At 56.7% G+C, this 23,939-nt stretch overlaps 2 protein-coding genes across 3 annotated transcripts in view; one reads left to right on the plus strand and one right to left on the minus strand.

Moving 5' to 3' along the window:
- The window catches only part of SGCA (sarcoglycan alpha), a 9,603-nt gene extending 7,181 nt beyond the window's left edge, over window positions 1-2,422 (plus strand). For both annotated transcript variants that reach the window (XM_006924791.2, XM_006924792.2), the window contains one exon: window positions 2,226-2,422. In XM_006924791.2, coding sequence (XP_006924853.1) covers window positions 2,226-2,406 — 181 coding nt within the window. In that variant the 3' untranslated portion in view covers window positions 2,407-2,422. The remainder of the gene's footprint in view (window positions 1-2,225) is intronic.
- Window positions 2,423-10,318: 7,896 nt separating this feature from the next.
- COL1A1 (collagen type I alpha 1 chain) overlaps window positions 10,319-23,939 on the minus strand; it is a 17,503-nt gene continuing 3,882 nt past the window's right edge. The window contains exons 9-51 of the mRNA XM_006924793.3: window positions 23,749-23,802; window positions 23,171-23,224; window positions 23,004-23,057; window positions 22,617-22,670; window positions 22,485-22,529; window positions 22,318-22,371; window positions 22,157-22,201; window positions 21,928-21,981; window positions 21,583-21,681; window positions 21,452-21,496; window positions 21,255-21,353; window positions 21,068-21,121; window positions 20,796-20,903; window positions 20,664-20,717; window positions 20,283-20,381; window positions 20,057-20,110; window positions 19,872-19,970; window positions 19,255-19,308; window positions 19,043-19,096; window positions 18,874-18,927; window positions 18,714-18,767; window positions 18,200-18,244; window positions 18,006-18,104; window positions 17,625-17,732; window positions 17,104-17,211; window positions 16,881-16,934; window positions 16,608-16,661; window positions 16,264-16,371; window positions 16,122-16,175; window positions 15,950-16,003; window positions 15,645-15,806; window positions 15,452-15,559; window positions 15,178-15,285; window positions 15,020-15,073; window positions 14,807-14,914; window positions 14,344-14,397; window positions 14,131-14,238; window positions 13,738-13,791; window positions 13,303-13,410; window positions 12,928-13,210; window positions 12,485-12,675; window positions 11,963-12,205; window positions 10,319-11,847 (exon numbers count right to left, since the gene is read on the minus strand). Coding sequence (XP_006924855.1) covers window positions 11,701-11,847; window positions 11,963-12,205; window positions 12,485-12,675; window positions 12,928-13,210; window positions 13,303-13,410; window positions 13,738-13,791; window positions 14,131-14,238; window positions 14,344-14,397; window positions 14,807-14,914; window positions 15,020-15,073; window positions 15,178-15,285; window positions 15,452-15,559; window positions 15,645-15,806; window positions 15,950-16,003; window positions 16,122-16,175; window positions 16,264-16,371; window positions 16,608-16,661; window positions 16,881-16,934; window positions 17,104-17,211; window positions 17,625-17,732; window positions 18,006-18,104; window positions 18,200-18,244; window positions 18,714-18,767; window positions 18,874-18,927; window positions 19,043-19,096; window positions 19,255-19,308; window positions 19,872-19,970; window positions 20,057-20,110; window positions 20,283-20,381; window positions 20,664-20,717; window positions 20,796-20,903; window positions 21,068-21,121; window positions 21,255-21,353; window positions 21,452-21,496; window positions 21,583-21,681; window positions 21,928-21,981; window positions 22,157-22,201; window positions 22,318-22,371; window positions 22,485-22,529; window positions 22,617-22,670; window positions 23,004-23,057; window positions 23,171-23,224; window positions 23,749-23,802 — 3,753 coding nt within the window. The 3' untranslated portion in view covers window positions 10,319-11,700. The remainder of the gene's footprint in view (window positions 11,848-11,962; window positions 12,206-12,484; window positions 12,676-12,927; window positions 13,211-13,302; window positions 13,411-13,737; window positions 13,792-14,130; window positions 14,239-14,343; window positions 14,398-14,806; window positions 14,915-15,019; window positions 15,074-15,177; window positions 15,286-15,451; window positions 15,560-15,644; window positions 15,807-15,949; window positions 16,004-16,121; window positions 16,176-16,263; window positions 16,372-16,607; window positions 16,662-16,880; window positions 16,935-17,103; window positions 17,212-17,624; window positions 17,733-18,005; window positions 18,105-18,199; window positions 18,245-18,713; window positions 18,768-18,873; window positions 18,928-19,042; window positions 19,097-19,254; window positions 19,309-19,871; window positions 19,971-20,056; window positions 20,111-20,282; window positions 20,382-20,663; window positions 20,718-20,795; window positions 20,904-21,067; window positions 21,122-21,254; window positions 21,354-21,451; window positions 21,497-21,582; window positions 21,682-21,927; window positions 21,982-22,156; window positions 22,202-22,317; window positions 22,372-22,484; window positions 22,530-22,616; window positions 22,671-23,003; window positions 23,058-23,170; window positions 23,225-23,748; window positions 23,803-23,939) is intronic.

Genomic DNA, 23,939 nt, shown 5'->3' on the forward strand with positions numbered 1-23,939 from the left:
CCCTCCCTCCCTCCTTCCTTCCTTCCTTCCTTCCTTCCTTCCTTCCTTTTTTTGCTTTTCAATGCCTACCATTTTCCAATTGTCCACAGCTTGTGATTCTGTGGCTCTCTTTTCACCTTGTCAGATTTTACTGGTTGGGAAGTCATGCGGGCACAGCGGCCATCCCCTGCGGTCCATGTGCCTGAGCAGAGCTCAAGGGGCTGTGTACTGGTGGCGGAGTGTGTGTGTGCTTGCCTGCGTGCGTGCGTGTGTAGGAAGCCTGCCCATTCCTTCGTCTGCCCAAGTGTCGATGTGGACAGACTGTGGGGGAAGGCACCTCGGTTCTGGCTTCTGCTCACGCTGTGGAAAAACATTCCCAGAACATTTTCCCACCTGTGTGTGTTGTCAGAGTAATGAGACCCAGATGTGGGGCTGAGGGTGGGGAGGGAGCCCATTAACTGAAGCCCTTCCCCGGCGGGGGCATCACCTTCCTGGCTGCCCCCGGCCCTCGGCATCCACACGCTTCTTGCTCTCTTTCCCCCTCAGTCTCCCCTTGCCTGGGAATGGAAAATTGTGTTTTGGACAACTCGGCTTGCCAAATTCCAGGGTAAAGAGCTCATTTTGACCCTCCCCTAGCCTTCGAAGGAGACTCCACCTCCTCCTGCCAGCCAGACAGAACTGGGTCCTACTCCCCCAGGAGGAGTGTAGCCCATTCGGTGTGGAGCTGTAGTCTAATCCGCAGGCTCTAGCTGGAGCCTGTCTCCACTCGCTGAGGCTTGGACATGGATGGCATCGCTTATCCTCCCCCAGGTGATCCGTAACCCATTTGCAGGTAGGGTTGCTTCTGCCCCACCTCGTTAAGGAAACCAATTCTTATTGTTTGTAATGAAAAGTCAGGGTTGTCTGCCGGACCTGGCAACCAGGTAGTCTGAAACAATGTCTCCAGGTTGAGCCCCACGAATGCGGATGGGTTCTTGTAAAAGAGTTTGGAGTCATCCCTCCACTGGAGGCTAATTGAGCCTTAATAAAATGACACCACTGATAATAATAGCAACCGAAGGCTCCCTACGATAATAGCTACCACTTGCTACATGCTGACCAGGAGGCATTCCAAGTGTTTTTCCTGTATTAACTTATTTAATACTGCATTACAGTTGAGGAAACGGCAGCACAGAGAGGTTAAGCAATTTGCACAAGGTCACACAGCCAGTAAGCAGTGGAACTCACATGCAAACCCAAAGCAAGTCTCTATGCTTAACCATTGTGCTACCCTACTTCTCAGCATGAACTAAAGCCTGCCCCGGGACAGCAGAAGGCAAGTCCATGAAAACATCGAATGAGAATGAGTCTTAGCCTTCTGAGGAAAAACAGGTGCTAGAGGTCAGGAAGGACTGCCCAAAGGATGTGGCCTTGGGTTCGCTTGGCTGCTGGGATTTTAGGCCTGTCGAGGGTGGAGCCTCCAGGAGCCTTGGTCTGAAACAAAGACCAGGAAACAAAACTCTGGAGCTAGTCAGTGCTGGAGGCCGAGTGGGGCGGGGTGTGAGGGGTCAGGGTACAAAGTGGGAAAAGGACAGGCCTGAGGAGCCCAAGAATGAGGTGGTCAGGGCCCAACAGGACATGGGGAAACAGCGTGGGCAGAAGCTAGGAGGGGAGAAAAGGTGGAAGGTATAGATTTGCCAGACTAAGACAGGGATGGGGCGGGAAGGAGAGCTGGGAGATCAGTGGTGGGAGGGAGTGTTGGGGGAGGGAGCTGAGTGCTAGAAAGGACCTAGAGGTACTTCAAGATATAAAAACAGAAAACGAAGCCCAGTAAACACGGGTCTCTGGAAATGTGTATCCACTGTGGGTATCTATTATGTCTTAGTATCTCAAGAGCTCTTACCATGTGCCAGGCACTTTTCTAAACACCCTTTTAATCCTCACAACAATCCTAAGAGGTAGGATTGTTAGCCCCATTCTATAGTTGAGGAAACCGAGTCATAGAGTGGCGAAACAACTTGTGAAGGACACACAGCTTTGGATCCAGGCTATGTGCACCCAGAGCCCCTGCCTCAGTCACTGGGCACTGAGCGGGGACCACAACTTCCTGTTTGCCCTTCCCCGCTACCCATCAGGTGTAGGGGTCTCTTCCCACATAGCTGGGGAAGACTGTAGGATGGCTCAGAGGCAGCACCAAGCTGCACCCCCAAAGTGGGGCGAAGGGCTGACTCCCAGGGCTGATGACTCTGCTGGCCCTCTGCCCTCAGCATCCAGATGGTCCACCATTGCACCATTCACGGGAACACGGAGGAGCTGCGACAGATGGCAGCTAGCCGAGAGGTGCCCAGGCCACTCTCCACCCTGCCCATGTTCAACGTGCGCACAGGCGAGCGGCTGCCTCCCCAGGTGGACAGCGCCCAGGTGCCCCTCATCCTGGACCAGCACTGAGGGTCTGCCCAGGTGGGTCCGTCTGGGCTGTGCTAGCTTCATTTCTCGGAACAAAGCAGCCTCCCTCTCAAGGCTGGAGCGGGTGGTGGGGCTGGGGGAAGGCAAGGGAGGGGCACACAGACCTGTGCGTGTCTGGGGCAGCAATGTGGCGGGGCGGGAGGGGCTCAGCGGTGCCAGGGCTATGCCCCCTAATGCCAGGCTCGGGGTCGGAGGGTCAGGGTGGGGAAGGCAGGAGAACCAGGGCCTGGACCTCACAGCCCCCCACTCTACCTTTCCTCTGCCGTTCCAGCTCCAGCCTTGGCCTCACCCTCTCTTCTCTCGGCAACTCAAAGAGCAGCCACCGCCCAGGGCCGCATCTTTCCTTCTGACTCTGGCTCCTGGCCTGACGGTCCCCAGGCTTGGAACAAGCGGAGCGAGGGAGGCGGGGGCGGTGCGGGTATCTGGGGTCAACATCCGCAGAATGAATCCTTGCCACGCTACACACCCACGGCCACCGTTGCAGCCCCCTGCCACCCCGCCGCTCACTGCCCCTGGCTGCCCTCAGGGGCATCTCGCTATTTCCTCAAGTTCTCTGGAAGAAAGAGGGACCTGCTGTATGTGGCCCTAGTCTTAATCCTTACATGAATCTGACGGCAAGGGAATTATTGGATCCTTTTGTAGATAAGGAAACTGAGGCCCAGGGCGAATAAATGACAAGGTCACGGAGCAAGCAAGTAGTACAGCTTGGGTTCAAACCCAATGTGTCCGCCTCCACACTGCCTTCTGGAGGGGCGAGAGGTTCTCGAAGCAGGAGATCCAGGCTCTTACCTGCCCAGGTCTCCTGGAGAGAGCGCTCCTTTGTAAGCTGTGTAGCGAGAGAAGCCAACCTAGACATGAAGAGAGGGGCAGGACCGCAGGACCCTGAGTGCCCAGGCTCGATGCCCTCTTCCTGATGGGCAGGGCGGAGGTGTTGCTGGCTTGGTTTGGAACCAGTGTAAGCCCTGGAGAGCTCGGGTGGCCAGGAAGAAGCCTGAGTTTGTTTTTCCCAGGTGGCTACAGCCAAAACAGGCTGCCATCAAGCGCCACATCCAGGCTCACGTCGGACTCCTCCCTTGGGAGGACAAGCTGGAGAGGAGTCACTGAGAAGGACAAAGAGCAGAAGAGCAAGGACTTGTGGCCCAGGCCCCAGGCCCTGGCTCCAGGCGGCAACTCCGAGAGAACCCGAACTAGGGCAGGACATCCACCAGATGTCCCTGGGCCTCTAAATCCCTTTTTGAGTTCTATGAACCAGGCCTGGGACCTGCCGCTTGGAGCTCCCTCGATCGTCCCTCCCCACCTCTTCCAACCCGGTGGTGGTGGGTGGGAGATGGGAGGTCGAACAAGGTGTTCTCCCTCACTTGGGACAGGGGCTCAGGCTTGAGGCTGTTGGGTTAGGTGGACCCTGGGCCAGGGTCCCTGAGGAGGGCTGAATCTCTGAATACAGTGTCCCAGTGTTCAGAAATGGATAGGCAGGAGGGTCATGAAACCCAGAATTGTCCTTGGACCCCTTCCACTTTCTCTCACTCCCCAGAATCTCTGCCTTCCCCATATGTCCAGCCTGAATCCGTCCCCTTCTCACAGCCTCCACTCCGCTTCAGTCCTGCAACAGGATCTTGCTCCCGGACCCCCGTGACAGCCACCCTGTGCCCTCCCTGCCCTGCCAGTCTCCTCTCAACAGCAGCCGGGCCCATCCTTTGAAAGGAAAACTTTTTCTTTTCCTACGGTTCTCAATTCTGACCAGGCACACAGGCCCACCCCTCTCTCTGACCTCAGGACCCCGCCGTCCCTCACACGCCTGCTTCAGCCACTGCCTCCTAACACTCTCCTGTTTCAGGCCTTGGCCTCTGCTGTTCCCCATGCCAGGAACCCCCAGTCCTCCAAATCCACACAACTCCCTCCTCACTGCGGTCATTTTGGTCTCTGCCCAAATGGCAGCTCCTCAGAGAGGCGGGCCCCCTCCTCAGAGAGCCCCCCTCCATCGGGTCTCCGGGGTGCCCTGCACCGCACCCCTCACTCTGAGAAGATATGCTCTCTATGGTGCCTTGGGGTCGGCTTCCTGCCCTGGCAGTAAGCTCCGGGAGGCCAGGGTTCTGTGTGCCCCTAGGGGGCGCAGTGCCTGCACACAGTAGGCACTCTGGAAAGCTGTTCTGAAGGCATGCACGAAGGCATGCTGTCCGTCTGGGTTGCTCAGAGCTCTTAAAGAGGTTGCTCCTCTTTTGGCAAAGAGCGTGAGCAAGGCCATTGCTAATGCGTCTATCATTATATCCTGGTTCCCCTCCCTGCTGGGCATCCCATACCCATTAGTTAGTTAGTTAATGCCATATGCATCTGCAGAGGCCAGCAGGGGCTCAGTGCTGGCACAGTGTATGTGCTCAATAGACTGTTGTTGACTGACGGCTCTTTGGGTGCCCACCCCCCAACCACACGGGTTTTCTGGAAAGCTGTTGCCTCTGACTTCTCATTTGCAATTTCCTCCTTTCTCTGAGGGCCCCTCATCTGGCCTAAACCAGGAGTTGCACAGAATCTGCTCAGATCGGAGGTTCGGAACAGCCAGCCTGTAGTCTGGGGTGGCTCCTCCTTGATCCTTGCCCCCTCGAGGCGGTGGCTACTCTCGCCCTGTCTCTGTGCTCCCACCTTGGGCCTCTGCGCTCTTCCCGTGCCTGCCAAGGGGCCAAGGCTGGGAGAGTTCAAGGCCGGCCCCTCTCTTCCCTCCGCTTCCCAGCTTTGCCTTGGGATCTTGGCAGCGCCTTCCTCCCTGATCAGTTCCAAGGAGCACACGGGAGCCTGGCTGCCGGCCTAGAAGGAAGTGGCCCAGACAAGTAGCTGAGAGGATGGCGTGACTGCAGAGGACACCGAGCTGTGCCTGGGCACACACGCACACATGCCTAGCGCCCCCTTCCCCCCACCCCCAGCAGCACAGGGAAGGGCACAGGCACACTCAGCACCCTCTACTCACTGAGGAGTAAGATTCCACCCAGCCCAGGACAGATAGCCAAGGTGTCCCCCCACCTCACACCCTGCTCTCTACCCTTGGCTCTTGCAGTCCCATAGGCAGCACTGCCCACATGGCTCAGTGCCTGGCCTCCGCCTTCTCCCTAAGCAGAGCCTGCACACATGGCCTGACCTAGACTTTTCCTTACCACCTGTCAATCAGCGAGGAGGGTCTCTGCCAGACATGGGGACATGGGTACCGCCTACAACTGGCCCCAGCCCCCACATGCACACTTCTCCTTTATTCTCAAAACGCACATCCCATTTCACAGAGAGCGCCTTGATGCATCCATTGGGGTTTAAGGTCAGATTGAGCAGGGCTCCAATCACAGCTCTGACACTTAGTTTACTCAAAGATGTAAATTGTAAATGCCTCGGGCCGTTGTGAGAATTCATGAGGACCAGGCAAGAACCTGGCATATGGCAGCTCCCAAGCATGGAGACATCATTATTTACAAGTACTCGCACGATCACTCCCAAACCAGAGGTCAATGGTGTCTCCCTGACCCCTAAGATCTGGTTTAAGTGGGCACAATTTTCATTCTGTGTCCTGTGAAGAGTTCGAGCACCCGCTGTGAGTTTGGGGTGGAGGCTGAAATTCTCAAGCTCCTGGGCACTGATCTGCTGCACTGTCCTGTAAGGCAGCTGCTGGCCACCTGTGGCCACTGAGCGCTTGAAATGGGGCCAGTCTAAATTGCAAATGTAATGAAAATGATAATGATGATATTAGGGGGGGTATTTGGGGTTAAATAAAATAAAGTATATTATTAAGTATATTTATACATATATTTTATAAATACGAAAATAAAGTATGTTATTAAAATTAACCTCACCTGTTTTAGCTTATATTTTTATTACGGCTGCTTGAAAACGAAGATTACATATGTGGTTCATGTTATATTTTTATCGGGCAGTGCTGGTTTCATGGCTCTTCCTTTATCTCTGCCCCAGATTGACCCAAATCCGGAATTCAGCCCCTTCCCTTGCTTCCCTCCAGGACACCTGTGTGGGCATCGGCTTTCCGAAGGCTTGGGGAGCGGGAGAGGTTTGCCTCACAGCAGTAAAGTCACCTAAAACTTGGTTATGTGGCCTCCTTGTTCTAAAAGGTCCCCCCACCCCATCTTTCTCTTCCTCCCACTGTCTATGCAGAGAAAATTCCACTTTCTGTATCACCTGCGAGCGCCAAACTCACCTCCCTCTGGGCCTTGCCACGTGTGTCCTCTGCAAAGCGTTGAAATCTTCATGTGTTTAAGGGTCTGAGTACCTTCCTAGACGAGCGCCAGCCTCCTTCCAGGATCTTACTTCCTGTTCCGTGGACATCTCTCAGCTCTACTTGGTGCTTCCAGAGCACCCGCCAGGAAGGGGACACAGAGACAGAGCCAGCACTAGGGCTCCACTGGCCCCAGGACTTCAGGACGGTGGTCTTACCCCACATCCAGCCTCTCCTAACGTTCCCACACCCCTCTCCACCCCCCATTCATCCTCATCACACAGATAGACCAGACCCTTCTATGGCTTCCATCGTGTCTACACGCACACACACGTCCCAAACGCTAGACCTCGGCCCTTTCAGTTCATACAGCCTCTCTTCTGCTGCCATGTGTATGCGGAGGCTGTCCCTGCATATACAGACCCCTCACCCATCCCCAACACACTCACGCGTGTGTAGGGCCCCTGTGAACACAGACACATGTGCTCATAGGTGGGTGGACACCCCGAGAGTGAGACATTCTCACTCACACAGGGACGGCTGGGTTGGAACCACCTCACTTCTCACACAGCCTCCCACACTTACGGCCACCGTGAAGCCTCCCGCTGTGGATCCTGGCTTTGAGAGCAGCCCCGCGCTCTCCTGTTCCACACACGCCCCATGCCCCTCCCCTGCGGCTCCTACAGTCCAGGTAGGAAACCTCTCGAGCTCTCCCCTCCTCATCCTCATCCTGCTCCATCCAGGAAAGTCTCAGAAGCATCTGGGAAACTGAGGATTAAGGAGCTGGGTAAAAAAAGGAAGAAAAATCCACTATGCTTTGGTCATAGAATATCTTGCCAGGTGGGCTCACCCCACAAAAGAGATCCAGGATTCTGAGAGAGCAGCAAAAATTAAAAATCCACATGAAGCCTCCTTCCTTTCTAGAATTTTTCCATCTGGATCTGACTGAGAAGTCATCCACAGGAGCGTGGCCCATCTCTTCACAGAGAAGCAAAGGTGAGTCCCTCAGAGCAGTACTGACAATTGCCAGTGCTGTGGGACCACGCGGGGGGCAGTAGGGTCTGGGGGAGCAGGTCTGGGTGGCTGTATTTAGGGCAGCTGTGATGTCAGCAGAAAGGAGGGCTTGAGCTGGGAATGTGGTACAATGGTTTCTTTGTCTCCCTCCCCTCCTGTCCTGCACACACAGCGAAACCACATTCTGACTTCATACCACGTGACCCACCATGGAGCTGCACAGCGGGACGCTGCTACCACCGCAGCCCTGGTGTGCCATGTCGCCTCCCGTGCACTCGTACGTGCGTGTGCACACTCATACACACATATTCATGCGTCCACGAGTGTACATATGTCGTGAGAAGCAAATTCACTCCTTTGCCTAGAACTGCGATGCCCAATAGCCACGGGTAGCTATTAAAATTAATTCTAGGTAAATAAAATGTAAAATTGAGTTCCTCAGTCTCACTATCCCTATGTCAAGTGCTCCGTAGCCACATGCGGCTAGTAGCACAGTCAGACTACACTTCCATTGTTGTGGAAAGCACTGGTCCGGAGCCTTCCGCTGATGTCTGCTCCCACACACGGGCTGGTTTGCACTTGCTCTTCCCCTCACACTTGCTCCCTCTTGTTCATAAAGGCACACACAGCTCGACACTCTCACCAAGGAGGCCTGCTTCTCTAGCTCTCCTTCTCCCTCTTTAGTCTTCCAATATCTGGGCATGGCCCCTGGGCCTAGCCCTGGACTGCAGCCTCTGGCCTCAGTCAGCTCCGCTCAGCCTGCGGAGAGTAACAGGGTGAAAGCATGACAGCTTACAATGGCAACAATGTCTGTTACTAAGGCTAGGATGAGTTTTGCAGACGTGCAGGGCTTTGGAAAGTCAGAGGGGGCAAACTTACCCTGGGTTGGGCAGGAGAACACAGGGGGACAGGAGACATTTGAGCACGGCCTGGAGGGTGGGGAGTGAGCAAACAGAGATAAGGATGTCTCTTCTGGCAGGGGAAGACGCATAAAGAAAGATACAGAAATGGGAAGTGTGGTGCATGTGTAGGAATTGCTGTCACCCTTTTTGGCTGGCGTGTAGGTATGGACAGGAGAGGGGACAGGGAGAATGGACAAGTGGGTAGCTGCCAGGTAGAGCCAGGCTCAAGATGCTTCGGGATCCCTGAAGCGGGTAGGTAGGGATAAGATGAGATAGCTAAGGGCCCCAGAGGGCCTGAGGTCCATCCAGGTAGATAGAGGTACTGAGGGAGGCGAGGCAGGTGTCAGGCAGGATCAATTAATCACAGTACTGGATAATTTGCATATGAATCAGCCTTCCTTTACATGCCACAATTGCTTGCCCTCTCTAGACTAATTCCCTTTCTACACTGTACTGATTGTGGTAGAAGTGCTAACAATGAATTATTAAAGTCCATAATGAATAGCCATGACTATTTAATGATAGCCAGGGTATGAATATTGCAGATGATGGCTTCTATGGACTTTTTTCATCTCCTTGAGGGAGGGACATGGGCCTTTCCTGCCTTTGAGGTTTAGTCCCTAAGTAGGTGGGAGGCAGGGACAACTGTCAACTTCTCCCTGTCTCTAGGTCTCTGGGCACCTCATCTGCTCCAGACTTTGGCCTTTCTGTGTCCCCACTGACTGCACACTGCTGTCCCTCTTCCCTGAAATTGGAGAGCTGATCAGTCACCTTCCCCCTGGGAGCCTCAGGGTCTCAGGCTGGCAGAGTAGGGGCCAGCAGAGGAGGAGGAGAAGGAAAGGGGAGGGAGAAGCAGGAGGAAGAGGAAACAAGGATTTTTAAAAGGATAAGGAATAGGCAGGGGGCTGGGGCTGCCTTCCTAGGCCACCCCACACGCAGGGTGTCTCGAGTTATGGGGACTTAGAAGGCCGGGAGGGACCCAGTACATTCTCAGCTGGGTTAGGGCCTGTCTCCTTCCTGATAGCATTCTGTAAGGTCTGGACTGCAGCCCTCTGTGGCTTCTGGGGAGACTCTCCTGAGCGCCGGGCAGACGCCTTCCTTCTTTTGCCTGGGAGCCCAGGAGAGTGAACAAGGGGCATTCCTTCCTCCAGGTCTCCTCGAAAGGCCCTCAGCACAGGGCTCATTGCTCGTTGCTCCTTTGGAGAAGCTCAGAGAGGTCAAGGAGGGAGGAGGTCAAATGACTCTTTATGTTTGCCCAGGGAGCGATCTTGCTGAGGGCTTCTGGTACCCTCACCAACCCTGCCTCCCTCTCCCAGGCATGCGCCTCCCACTGCCCCATGGTCAGTGCCTTCCCATGTGCCCCCACCCTGCAGGGTGCCCACAGCAGTGGAGAGGGCAGTGAGAGGTGATGGCATTGATGGGAGAAGGGGCACGAGGTTTGGGCAGCCCAGGATCTGAAGGGAGGGGTCTGACGGGAGGGGTGTGTGTGTGTGTGTGTGTGTGTGCGCTCGTGCGCACGCGTGCACACTGCACATGTGTGTTGCCTGTATGCACTGTGAGGGAGAAGAGGGTTTGGAAGATTGCATGAGAGAGGAAAGAAAATCGGTTAAGGCATAGGAAAGGCAAGAGGAAGGGGGAGGGACCATGGAGGGTGCTAGATGGGAAGGAGGACCGAAGGGGCAGGAAAAAAAAGAGCCCACCCCACCAACCCCAAAGCTTCCTCCCCAGGCATCCCATCCCCCAACTCCAAGGATGACAATTAGAAGGCCACTGCAGATAGGTTTGGGTCATTTCCACATGCTTTATTCCAGCAATCAAAATAATTAAAAACATCTCAAATTATTATACACATACAAAATAGGTACAGAGTCTCTTGCTTCCTCCCACCCCAGGGGGAAAATTGCTTTGTGCTTTGGGAAGTTTGTGCTCCGAAACCCAGGAGAGAGGACGCAGGACAGACCAAGAGAGAGGCGTGAGGATGGGAGGCAGTTGAGGAGGAAGGGGTTTCAGAGAAGAAAGAGGTCTGGAGAGAGAGGCCTGGGCAGGCCCGAGGCGTGAGGGGGGTGGAGAGAGAGGGTGGAGAGTGAGTGGCACTTTCTGGAGCCTCAGCTCTCTCTCCTCCGTGTTAAATAGCACCTTTAGAAAATTCACATGAGTCCCCATCCACAAGAAAATAAACCAAAGGATTAAAAAGACTTTGAACAAAAAGGAACATTGGCTGGCCTGGGGGAGAGGGGGGCGTCTCAACTTCTATAGCACCAGTGATCCCCTTGCCACCCCACCCCCCGCATCACAGAGATGTAGCACCTTTGATATAAAACGAGAAGCCGCTTCCACCCTGCCCCTGCCCCGCCCCCACGCAGTTGCCCCGGTGACACATATAGAGGTAGTCTTTCAGCAACACAGTTACACGAGGAACACAGCAGTCTCTCCCGCCCAGCCCTGTTGCACGGGGATCGACACATTTCCACGCTGTCACAGCCCCTCTTGACTTTTCCAAGCCCGGCGTCGAGGGGCCAGTGGTCCCCTGGCACGACCCCCTCAAAAACGAAGGGAGGGTACATTGCCAGGGCCAAGGGACGCCAGATGGTAAGGCTTCTTTGGTAGTTTGAGAACCCCAGGTCCCCCCAGGGTTTGGGGGTGCTGGGTAAGGGGAGTGGGCTGGGAGTGTGGGGGCCATTTGGGTGTTTTAGCATTGCCTTTGGTTGCTGGGCAGACAATGCATGCTATCCTGTGTCTTTTGGGGAGACTTAGATTTGGGGAGCAGTGGAGGGAGGCCCCAAGAAGGCATGGAGAAAGGAGGAGAAAGGGCAGCGTTGGGGTATCATAAGCCCAATGGGCAGAAAAGGACTTACCCCCACATGGGTCTTCAAGCAAGTGGACCAAGCTTCCTTTTTTAAAAAGTTATTTATTTATTCTTTTTTTTTGGTTTTTGGTAAGGTTGAATGCGTTTTTGGTTTTTGGTCATGTTCAGTTGGTCAAAGATAAAAACTAAGTTTGAGAGATGAATGCAAAGGAAAAAAAAATTTTCCAAAGTCCATGTGAAATTGTCTCCCATTTTTTGGCTTTTTGAGGGGTTCAGTTTGGGTTGTCTGTCTGTTTCCAGGGTTAGGGGTGAGTGGGTTGGGTGGGAGGGAGCCAGGCTGGGCTGGAGGGAGTTTACAGGAAGCAGACAGGGGCAATGTCGATGCCGAATTCCTGGTCTGGGGCGCCAACGTCCAAGGGGGCCACATCGATGATGGGCAGGCGGGAGGTCTTGGTGGTTTTGTATTCGATCACTGTCTTGCCCCAGGCTCCAGTGTGACTCTGGGGTGAAGGGAAGACATTGGGAGAGGGGCGTCACCAAGCGGAAGTGGTGAGGTGAGAACTATGGCCTGCCTGGAAAACCGAAGCCCAGAGAGGGGACCCAGCGGGGACTCACCGTGCAGCCATCGTAGGTGACAGTGTAGGTGAATCGGCTGTTGCCCTCGGCCCGGAGCTCGATCTCGTTGGAGCCCTGGAGGAGCAGGGACTTCTTGAGGTTGCCTGTGTGCTGGTCCATGTAGGCCACGCTGTTCTTGCAGTGGTAGGTGATGTTCTGAGAAGCCTCGGTGGACATCAGGCGCAGGAAGGTCAGCTGGATGGCCACATCGGCAGGGTCGGAGCCCTGGCCGCCATACTCGAACTGCAGAGGGTAGGGAGAGCGACGAGTGAGTGACCGTGTGGAGTCTCTAGTCCTGGTCTCCCTTCCTGGAGTCCTCAGACAATCTTAGTGAACCCCCACGTCCAGAGATGGCCTCACTTGCCCATGGGAACCCTATGTACCCAGGACACCTGCCTCCCAGCCCGGCTGTGTCCATCACACCTAGAAGAGGTCTAGAGTACCCAAGACCTTCCTTCACGCCCCTTCAGAGCCCTCGCCAGCCCGTCTGGTGAGAGTGGCCCCAGAGTCCAGCTCACGCACCTGGAATCCTCCGGTCATGCTCTCGCCGTACCAGACGTGTTTCTTCTCTTTGGGGTTCTTGCTGATGTACCAGTTCTTCTGGGCCACAGTGGGCTGAGTGGGGTACACGCAGGTCTCGCCTGTCTCCATGTTGCAGAAGACCTTGATGGCGTCTAGGTTGCAGCCTTGGTTGGGGTCAATCCAGTATTCTCCTGCAATGGGGCAGGGCAAGATGGAGTCAGAGGGTGTCTGGGAGGCGAAGCACGCATGGGTATCAGAGCCCCTAGGGCCTCAGCTGTGTCGTGGCGGGAGGAGCAGGACGGGGCGGGGCATGGGCGTGGCAGGGGCGGGCCATGGGTATCATCAGAGCCCCTAGGGCCTCAGCTGTGTCTTGGCGGGAGGAGCAGGACGGGGCGGGGGCAGGGGCGGGGCATGGGCGTGGCAGGGGCGGGGCAGGCCCTCACCGCTGTTCCAATCAGAGTGGCACATCTTGAGGTCGCGGCAGGTGCGGGCGGGGTTCTTGCGGCTGCCTTCAGGGCTCCGGATGTTTTCGATCTGCTGGCTCAGGCTCTTGAGGGTGGTGTCTACCTCGAGGTCACGGTCACGGACAACATTGGCATCATCGGCCCGGTAGTAGCGGCCGCCATCGTGAGCCTTCTCTTGAGGTGGCTGGGGCAGGAAGCTGAAGTCGAAACCGCCGCTGGGAGGACCAGGGGGACCAGGAGGGCCAGGAGGGCCAGGGGGACCCTGCACAGAGAGGGAGGAGTGCGGGGATTACTGAGGTCCGAGCGTTCTCCGGACTGGAATGCCATGGACAGACAGGATGGGGAACTACGTACAACAGGACCAGCATCACCAGTGCGACCACGAGGACCAGGGGGGCCGATGGGGCCTGGAAGACCGTTCAGTCCATCTTTGCCAGCAGCACCAGCAGAGCCAGGGGGACCCTGCAGGGAGAAGATGGTTTAAAAAAAAAAAAAAAAAAGACTGTCAGAAAACACAGGACCAGCCCAACTCTGGCAGGGAAGCCTCCCCACCCCCGCCTGGTGCTGGCTCTACAGCTTCATCATCGCTGCTTCCCACAGCCCGGCCAGGGAACCTTTTGTGGAAGAAATAAATGGGAAGGGGAAGCCAAGGGCTGGGTAAAATTGTCCAGAACTCTTCTTCCCTTCCTTTAACACTTGCCCTGGACCCTTCTCCAGAGAGGTAAAGGGCCCTGATGTGAGCCTAAGCTTAGGACCCATGAAGAGGAGGTGGATAGAGGGATGACTTACGCGGGGACCAGCAGGACCAGAAGCTCCAGAGGGACCTTGTTCACCAGGAGAGCCCTGAAGGACAGATGCAAAGGCAATTCAGTCCCATTGTGGGTCAAATTCAGCCAGCAACCTAGCCTCCCCGCTCTTTTTTTCTGGAAATCTATTCCTAGGGTGTCCATAAGCTGAGACCCCTCCCACAATCCTTCTTCATGTACCCCTTGCCCTCTCAGAAGCTCCTTGGAAATGTCCATAAATCTTCAGACCCCATTTCCCACCAGGGAGGAATGAGGATGACTATCCAGAGAGGGAAACTGAGGCAAAGTGGGCTCCATCATCATACAGCAGGGCACAGGAAGATGTAAGAGAAGAATCAATGGCATTGGGGGCTGGGGAAGGGTTGAGTATACTCACAGGGGGGCCAGGGGGACCCTGGAGACCGGAGAAACCACGGTGACCCTTTATGCCTCTGTCGCCCTGTTCGCCTGTCTCACCCTTGTCACCACGGGGACCTTGGGGTCCCTAGAAGAGAAGAGGGAACAGGTTGTCAAGTGGAAGGTCCATTAGCACTGAGTGGGGTGCAGTCCATGCCTGGACAAGGATTCCGAGGACACACAGGGCACTTACAGTGGGGCCACGGGCACCAACGGGGCCGACGGGACCAGCAGGACCAGCAGGACCCTGGGAAAAGCAAAGAGAGCATTAGATCCTGGCCAGGGAGGCCCGAGGCTGAGGGCTGGCACAGCCTGAACTGCAGGATGAGACCACCCCTTGGCCAGACCCCTCTTTCTTCACATCCTTTCCCACTATGTCTATCTCTCCTAAGCCCCAGATGAAACTTCATGTGAGCTGGGCAAATACCTGAGGACAATCCCATTCCTCAGGAGAAGATGGGGTACTTATTGAGACGGGGGCCTCCAGGCTAAACTGTGGCTCAGTGTTTTCAGGGAGGCCAAGAACCTGGATATCTTGCAAGACCTCCTCTCCTTCCCCTTCTCAGTGAAGTCAGATGGACATCTGCCAGCTCCTAGGCAGGCCTGGAAAGTCCCTGGCCTGGCCAGAAGCAGTAAGCAAGCGCCCAGCTACTTACAGTCTCACCACGGTCGCCACTCTTGCCAGCAGGGCCAACGGGGCCAGGGGCACCAGGAGCACCAGGGGCGCCGGGGGCTCCAGCAGGGCCGGTCTCACCACGGTCACCCTGGCAAGGAAGAGGAAGGAAGTGTGGTTAGCCCCAACTGAAAGGGCCAGGCTCGGGCAGGGGAGCAGCAGGTGGGGCTGTGGCCCGGGGGTGCAGCTGTCTTACCTTGGGGCCAGGAGAACCATCTCGTCCAGGGGAGCCTTCAGCACCGGGAGATCCCTGCAGAGAGAGGGACAGACGTGTGTCAGCCAGGGGAGGGAGGCGAAGGCGAAGGCCCAAACGGCCATGCTGAGGGCACTGGAATGGGGACGGCGACTGCTCACCTCACGTCCAGACTCGCCAGGGGGTCCAGCCAATCCAGGGGGGCCCATGGGACCAGGGGGGCCACGTTCACCACTTGTTCCAGAAGGACCTTGTTTGCCAGGTTCACCCTGAGGAAGAAGAAAGAGTCAGGCCAGAGATGGGGTAGAGGAAGCCCCAAGAGCCCCCCAGGCCATCTACCGTGTCGATTCTCGTCAGCTCCACCACCCTCATCCTGTGCCCTCCAACTCATGAGACAGTTGTTCTTGGGGTCCCCTAAGGTGAGGGGGCACTCACAGAGGGGCCAGGAAGACCGGGGAAGCCTCTTTCTCCTCGCTGACCGGGCAGGCCGACCACACCACGTTGTCCAGCAATGCCCTGAGGTCCGGGAGTGCCAGGAGCACCCTGTGGGAGGCAGACAGCAGTGAGTTGCCTCACAGTGGCCAGGAACCATGCCCCTGCCTTGGACACTTTCAGAGCTGGAACTCACAGCAGGTCCGTCAGCACCAGGGGATCCTTTCTCGCCAGCGGGGCCGGGAGGACCAGGGGGGCCAGCTTCACCAGGACGTCCAGCGGGGCCAGTCTCACCACGGGGGCCTTTGCCGCCTTCTTTGCCAACAGGACCAGGAGGGCCAGGGGGCCCAGCATTTCCCTGGATGGGGAGAAGAGGGGCTGTCAGATTCCAGTGTATTTGGGAGCTCCACTGAGGCCTCAGTCAGGCCCACTACGCTCTTCACAGCCTGTGTCCCCCACCCGCTCCCCCAGAGCAGTGGAGTCTCCACCACAGATACTTACAGAGGGGCCGGGAGGACCAACTCGGCCAGCAGCACCAGGGAAACCAGTAGCACCCTGGCCAAAGAAGACGAAGAAGCAGTCAGGAGAACGGCCCCTCACCTGGCCCATTCGCCCCTCCCTCCGAATGCGGGCTGAGGACAGCCTCAGTACAGACACAGAGTGAGACACTTACAGGGGGACCGGCACTGCCACGAGCACCTTTGGGTCCAGGAGCACCAACGTTACCCTGTAGGAGAGCAAAGAGGCATCAAAGCTGGGCCAGTCTTGGGTCCAGGCTTGTTGGCAGCTTGGGGAGCAGAGAGTGAGATACTCACAATGGGGCCGGGAGGTCCAGCGGGTCCAGCAGGGCCAGCGGGACCAGCATCGCCTTTAGCACCAGCATCACCGGGTTCACCTTTAGCACCAGGTTGGCCATCAGCACCCTGAGGAAAGAGGGAGTATGGTGAGCAGAGGAGGGAGACATGCCAGCAGAGGGAGTCGGGTGGTTCCACGGGGCTGAGCTAGGCCAGTAACTCTAGGCAGGAAGATGCTCAAATGGGAGACGTTTCCTTCCCCACCCTCCTTTCCCAACTCAGGCCTGTGCCTCTGTCCTCATCCAGTCACCCAAGGTCCCAGATCCTATTTGGTGGTGAAAAATGACGGGAGTCTTGGTACTCACAGGGGGGCCAGCAAAACCAGCAGGACCGGGGGGACCAGGTTCACCGCGGTCTCCCTAGAAGAAAAGGAAGTAAACTGGAGAGAGGCCCTGACATGGGGGTGGGATGGGGGTGCTGGAGGGACAGGTGAGGAGGAGGGGCCCTGAGGAGCATTCCCCAGGGCCCAGGGGGCAGGAGCAACATTGGAGAAAGAACAGAAAGAGGATGGGGTGGGGGGCGGTACGGAGGAAGAGAAGGGCCAAGGATGGGGCCTTAACAGGGTCTTCTGTACTCACAGGGGCACCACGAGCTCCAGTGGGACCAGCAGGACCGCTGGGACCGGATTCTCCCTGAGAGAGACAGACATGAGGCTCGGGGTCAGGGCCCATCCTGAATACTCCTGGCAGATGACCCCAGAGAGACTCCCCTCCCTTCGGGACCTGCTCTCCTCAGAGAGCCATGCCCAGGCTTGCTGGGAATGCTGTGTTAGGGAAGAAGGTGGGGAGGCGGCCACCTCACCTTGTCACCAGGGGCACCAGCGGGGCCAGGAGGACCAATGGGGCCAGTCAGACCTCGGACACCATCTTTGCCAGGGGCACCATCAGCACCTTTGGGACCAGCATCGCCCTAAAGACATAGGAAAGCTTGAGGCTTCCAGCATGGGGCAAGGAGGTGACCTAGCATGTCTTGCTGATGTCTGAGACTCCTTCCCAGCTCTGCTCCGCACCCCCATGCTGAGGACTTAAGACTTTTCAGGGGAAAAAGTGCCTGCCTGAGGATTCCCAGGAATGCAAGTAAAGAGGGATGATTAAGGGATCCCCCATTTAGGAGGGAGCCCCACCTCTTGTTGTCATGATAATTCATGGGAAGAGAAGGGCCTGGACCACAGGTAGAAGGTCATCAGTAAAGAGGCCAGAGGAAAAAAAGTGAGGATTAAGGAAAAGAAAAAGATCACAGAGACGGGGTAGAGAGGCCGATGAATCCAAAGTAGACAGAGAATGGGAACCACACCAGGCTCAGGGGACGACGGTTGAACTTACTCTGTCACCCTTAGGGCCTGGAAGACCAGCTGCACCTCGTTCACCAGGCATTCCCTGAAGGCCAGGGGCACCTTGGCTGCCGGGGGCTCCAGGGGCACCAGCATCACCCTATGTGACAACCAAGAGGACTGGAGTGAGGCCTGGGGTCCCAGGAGTGGGTCCCAGCCCTGAGCTTCCTCTTAATATCTCCCAGGCTTGGTTCTGAGGCCAAAGATAGGCACCAGCTGAGAGGAAAGACCCACAGCCCAGGACCTCAGGCTGCACTCGGACCTCACCCCGGCCTTGTCCCCCCACCCCTCCCTCACATCTAGGTGGCTTTGCGCACAGCCAGGTGTCTCCTGCTGCAGGAGGGGCTCGACCTGGTGCCAGTGCTGTCCTCACCTTAGCACCATCATTGCCAGGGGCACCATTGGCCCCGCGGGGACCTGCGGGACCGGGGGGACCTTGTACACCACGCTCGCCAGGGAAACCTCTCTCGCCCTAGGAGGGAAGAAAGGAAAGGGCACGTGATGGCAGCTCCAGAGACAGGGCCAAGCTTTAGGCATCTAGATGGGAAAAGCAGAGGTTCTACTTACTCTTGCTCCAGAGGGGCCGGGGGCACCAAGGTCTCCAGGAACACCCTGAGGGGAAGAGGGAGGGAGCGACAGACCGTGAGCAAAGGGCCCTCTGCACTAGAAAGCACCCCTGCCCTCCTGTTGGAGGCTGGCTTTGGGTGGGGGGTGGTCTGTGATTAGAAACCAGTGCGTTTGCAGCACTGAACTAGGATCGTCCCTCTACCCTCTACTCCTCAAGATGTGCCAAAGACACTGCCCCCCAGCTTTGGATTGAGGGAGTCATAGAGTATTCCAGCATCTCTAAAACGAAATTATCCAGACCAGCAGCCATACGGCTCCTTCCGGATCATATCATGCACAGGTACAGCTTCCTGCTTCCCTCCGTGTAGCTCCTCCCTTCATGACGGAAAGTCCATCCTGGTGTCTAACCATGACCCCTCCACGGGATGGGGGTCTGACTAGCTAGAAAGGCTGGCTTCTCTCTCTGTCTATTTCTCTCTCTATTTCTGCCTCTCCGATTGCTGCTCCCTCTTACCTGTTCACCGGGTTTGCCTGCTTCGCCAGGAGGACCAGAGGGGCCAGGGAGACCCTGGAGGTGAGAAATAAGAGAGGGAAGAAGAAGGTATTAGAATCCAGAAGAGAACAAAGGGGAACCCACACCCTCCGCCCACCTCCTGCCAGCTGTGAGGCCTCACCTGGAATCCAGGGGAGCCGGCAGGGCCTTGTTCACCCCTCTCACCAGCAGGGCCCTGTCAGGAGATAAAGCCGTGGTCAGGGGAAGGCCCAGGAGAGGAGGGGCAGGGGGCGTCTCCCCTTTCCTGCTCCACTGTGCCCCCACTGCAGGCCTCTGTCAGGGATACTTACAGCAGGGCCGGGGGGACCCTGAGCTCCAGCTTCTCCGTCTTTGCCAGCGGCACCCTGTGGGAAGAGAGTGAAAAATAACTCAGAGAGGTGAGGCAGGTGGAGGAAGAGGGGGCAGGTGGGCAGGGCCCGGGCTGGGGGCTTCTGGTGCCCGGATGATGGGCTTCAGCCTCCTGCACCCCTCCTGCAGGGAGGGGGACAAGTAAGAGACTTACCACAGCGCCGGGGGGTCCGGGAACACCTCGCTCTCCAGCTTTGCCAGGCTCTCCCTGGGGGGAAAAGAGTCAAGGTTAAGGGGGCAGAAGTAGGAAACCGGGGCCCCTAGGTCCCTCCTGTTTACTTCGAGTGGAATTTTTAAAGGTGACTTGAGCCCTGGGGAAACGTCTTTGCTGGCTTCTAGCGCTGGTCCCTTAGCTTCTCCCCACAGACGTGCCCCTTCAGCTCCTCTTTCCACCCTCTTCCCTTCCTTCTTTCTGTCATATGCGTGCGGTGACCTGAGCAGCAAGGGCTTTCATTTCCTCTGATACCTCCTTTTGAACCTTAAAGAACTCCCAAGATTTGTGGGTGACTATCATATACAAGGCCCACCTTATCCCCATGTGTGTTTGTGGGGTGCACCAACAATACTTCTTATTTCCAGGGATAGAGAGGTGGTAGCGGTGCCAGGAGGGGTCTCTCATTTTGTGAATAGGGAGACTGAGGTCCAGAGAGGGGCAGTGAGTGGCCTGAGGCCACCCAACAGGTCAGTGGCAGAGCTGGGCTCAGAAGCCAGGGCTTTCGCCTTCCAGAGTGTCTGTCCCTGGCTCTGTGACGCTCCTCCCCGAATACTCACAGCAGCACCTTTAGGCCCAGGGAATCCCATCACGCCAGCCTGACCACGGGCACCAGGGGGGCCTGGAGGTCCAGGGCGACCATCTTGACCAGCGGGACCCTGAGGGTGAAAGGCACCAAATCAGAGGTGAGAACAGACGGTGGGCGGTCAGAAGAGTGGGAGCAGGCCGGGGCGGCGATACTCACAGCGGGGCCAGTTTTGCCATCAGGGCCGGGACTGCCGGGGCTTCCAGTCAGACCCTAGGGGGGAGTCGAGAGGTGTGGCCAGGGTCGGGGAGAAAGGGGATGGAGGAGGAAAAAGAGTGGAAGCTGGGGTGAGGGACACTCCAGAAGGCAGATCTCCAGAGCACCTCATCCCTCCAGACCCAACATCGAACGGGCAGGGTCCTAGGCCAAGGGCTGGGGGTCTCACCTTGGCACCAGGCAGACCAGCTTCACCGGGGCGACCAGCTTCACCAGGAGAGCCTTTGGGGCCAGCAGGGCCAGGAGAACCACGTTCACCAGCGGGACCCTGGTTGGAGGGGAGGTCACAGGAACAGTTAGGGTCTCAAGTCTGGGCCTCTTTACCAGGGGCCAGAATCTTCTTCCTCCCAGGGAGGTGGGGGACTTTGAGGGGCATTATTGGAGGTGGGAAGGTCAAGGTGAGGCCAAGTGTGAAGAGGGAAGTCTGCAGCCACAGCATGGAGTCTAATGACTGGGATAGGATGGGTACGAGGGGGCTGATGACAACTATAAGAAGGAAGTAATAGGCAAGAAGCAGCAGGGTCAGCCTCCAGCCATGACGAGTAGTTACCTTGGGACCAGCAACACCATCTGCACCAGGAAAACCACGGCTACCAGGTCCACCCTGCAAAAGGAGAGGAGGTCAGTGAGCTCAGACGTGGGACACCGGACTGGCACTGGGGGCGGAGAAGAGGACACTTACACGCTCGCCAGGGGGTCCAGGCAGGCCGGAAGGTCCGGGTTCACCCCGGGCTCCTCGCTTTCCTTCTTCTCCAGCAGGGCCAGGGGGTCCTTGAATACCAGTGGGGCCCTGGAGAGAGCAGAGAAGAGGGGACAGCCTGTAGAGAGGGCCCGTCCTGATGCCAGCTCCAGAGCCGGCGGGAGCCTAGCCTCCAGCACCAGGCGCTCCCGGCCCTCCCCGAATCTCCCTCGAGGCGTTTCCAGGCAGGTGGGCTGAGCCGCAGGGGGACTTACGGGCTCTCCCTTGGCGCCAGCGTCTCCTTTGTTGCCAGGAGCACCAGGTTCACCCTGTGTGGGGGGAGAAGCAGAGGTTGAGCAGAGTGTTGGGGCAGTTCAGTTGGCCTTGATCTTCATGCTTCCTAGGGGACGGCTGCAGTGGAGCCAGTGCAGAGTTGGGCATGAATGAGAGAGTGGTACTTACGCTGTTACCCTTGGGACCAGGGGGGCCGCCGGGGCCCTGGGGTCCAGAGGGGCCTCTGGCACCAGGAAAACCGGGAGCACCAGCAATACCAGGAGCGCCCTGTAGGGGGCAGAGCAGGTTGAGCTTAAGGAGTGGAGGGCACAGGGCAGGTGGGAGGTGGGCATCAGGGACAGCTCTGAAATCCATAGGATACTTACGTTAGCACCTTTAGCACCAGGCTGTCCATCAGCACCAGGGTTTCCCTGTGGCACAGAAAGAAGCAAGTGAGTGACAGGCAAGGGTTCTGAGTTGGGGAGGGGTACAGGGCCACTGAGGAGGCAATACTCACAGCAGGGCCAGCAGCACCAGCAGGGCCAGGAGGGCCTGGCTCACCACGCACGCCCTGGGGACCTTCAGAGCCCCGGGATCCTTGGGGACCAGCTTCGCCCTGGATGAGAAGAAAGGACTTGTCAGGAGCCACCCTAGGAGCCCAACCTCACCTTTGGATGGTGTGTGGTGAAGGGCGGGGACAGGAGACCAAGAATCAGGACTCTGAGATCAGAGAAAGGGACCCCAGGACAAAGGTGCTGGGGAATGGGCTTCTCTCTTGCCCACTCTGGGTCCCTCTGGTTTGGGGAGCAAGAAGATCCCTCGGCCTATGGGAGCTATGCTCAGAAGAGGACAGGGGTCTCACCTTAGCACCGACAGCACCGGGGAATCCAGGAGGACCGGCGGGACCAGTGGGACCCTGTGCGTGAAAGGGAGATGTTAGCAAGAAGGAAGGTGGCAGCTGCAAGTCACGCTGGGGACAGAAGAGGTCTCGGAGTTCAGACCAACACAGCCTACCCCCAGTGTCATCCCCAAGAGATGACGCTGAGACCCCCACCCACTCCCAGGCACTGAGGTCTAGGGGTCATACTTACGGGGGGTCCAGCAGCACCAGTAGCACCATCATTTCCACGAGCACCCTGCAGGACAGAGGGGAAGCCCCGATTATGTCCACTGAGCACTGGTTGGTCCTTGTAACTCCTGAGGGAAACCCTTTCAGATCCCAGGGATCCCCCAAGGGGCCAGGAGTACTCACAGCAGGGCCAGGGGCTCCAGGGCGACCTCTCTCACCAGGCAGACCACGGGGGCCCTGACAGCAAAACCAAGAGAAGGCAGGTGAGATGGGAGATACACCCCCTTCCCTCAAGCCCCCATCTTGTCCCTACACCCTGCTCCCTCTCTTCCTTCTAGAAGTGGACTTACCATCTGACCAGGAGCTCCATTTTCACCAGGGCTACCAGGCTCACCCTATAGAGCAGAGATCAGAATTAGAAATTTGTTCATGGTGGGACTGGATGGGAGGTGGAGGACCACGATATTCAGACAGCCTCTTACCTTGGGACCGGCAGGACCAGAATCTCCCTTGGCACCATCCAAACCACTGAAACCCTAAGATAGGAAGGGGGGCCAAGGTGAGACCCTGTGGAGGCGGTGGACCACCTTGGCTCCCACCCAGACCTGAGAAGATGCTTCAGGAGTTCACCACAGCCATTCCGCTGTCTCTGAACTACACTAAACCTCAGCAGGCACAAGGTCTCACCAAATCTCTTTATTGGTATTTCCCTCCCAATGGAGAGAAGTTTTTTTTGATATCTACTCTCTATCCTGTGGGACTTCTGCAGCTGTCACCCACCATGACACACACCAAGATCTTTTGGGGAAGGGGCTGGAATGGTGGGCTGCTGAGACTTTGGGAGCTTAGATGAATCAAAGGGGACTCACTCTGTGTCCCTTCATTCCAGGGAGACCAGCTGTTCCGGGCAATCCTCGAGCACCCTGGAGCAAAAAGAAAAGAAAGACAGGACCATTAGAAGACACTGCTGTGGACACAGCTCCCAGTGAAGCCCAAATACAGCAAAGCCAGAGGCCAGACATGCTATCCTGCTCACCTGAGGTCCAGGAGGCCCACGCTCACCAGGACGACCAGGCTTTCCAGCTTCACCCTAAGGGAGGGAGGAAAGGCCTTAGTGCCTGTGACACTGGGCTGGAAAAGTGTGGAAGGTCTGAATCTTCTTGGGATTGTTGAGGGTCAGATGTAGGGGCCCAGAATTTTATCTTTAAATTTAAAGCACAGTTTAAATCTACCATGAAACTCTAATTTGGTGAACTTTAATTCCCTCCAAAGGAATTCCTATTTATTTCTGTCACCAGCATTTCAGTCTCACCATATGGAGAGCAAATCTGAGGTGCTGACAGCAGTTAAGATTAAGGAAGTCATTCACTCTGAGGGATGAGGATGGTGGCTGGGGTGAGGGGAAGAGCCGTCACTCCTGATGGGGAGATAGGGAAACATCCCTTGAAGGGTAGACATCATTGTTCAAGGGAAGTCCTGTGCATCAGGGAGAACTTGACCTCCTTTCCTGGGTACCACCACTGAAGATGGTGGGGCATTGGGGTGGAGATTATAGGGACTCAGCTCATAGGGGCAGTGGGGGTCAGATGATATCTTCTCATGGGGGCTACTTACATCATCTCCGTTCTTGCCAGGGGGGCCAGGGGGACCACGGGGACCCATGGGACCCTAGAAGAGATAGGAGAAGAGAAGATTAGAATCACCAAGATAATGGCAACAAGAAAGGGAAGGCTGGGTGGGATTGGAAGGAGGAGGAAAGGAAGACTCCAGATCGGGATGGAGCATCCATATATTTGTAGAAAGAG

This window comes from Pteropus alecto, unplaced genomic scaffold (assembly GCF_000325575.1).
Source record: "Pteropus alecto unplaced genomic scaffold, ASM32557v1 scaffold98, whole genome shotgun sequence".
NCBI lineage: Eukaryota > Metazoa > Chordata > Mammalia > Chiroptera > Pteropodidae > Pteropus > Pteropus alecto.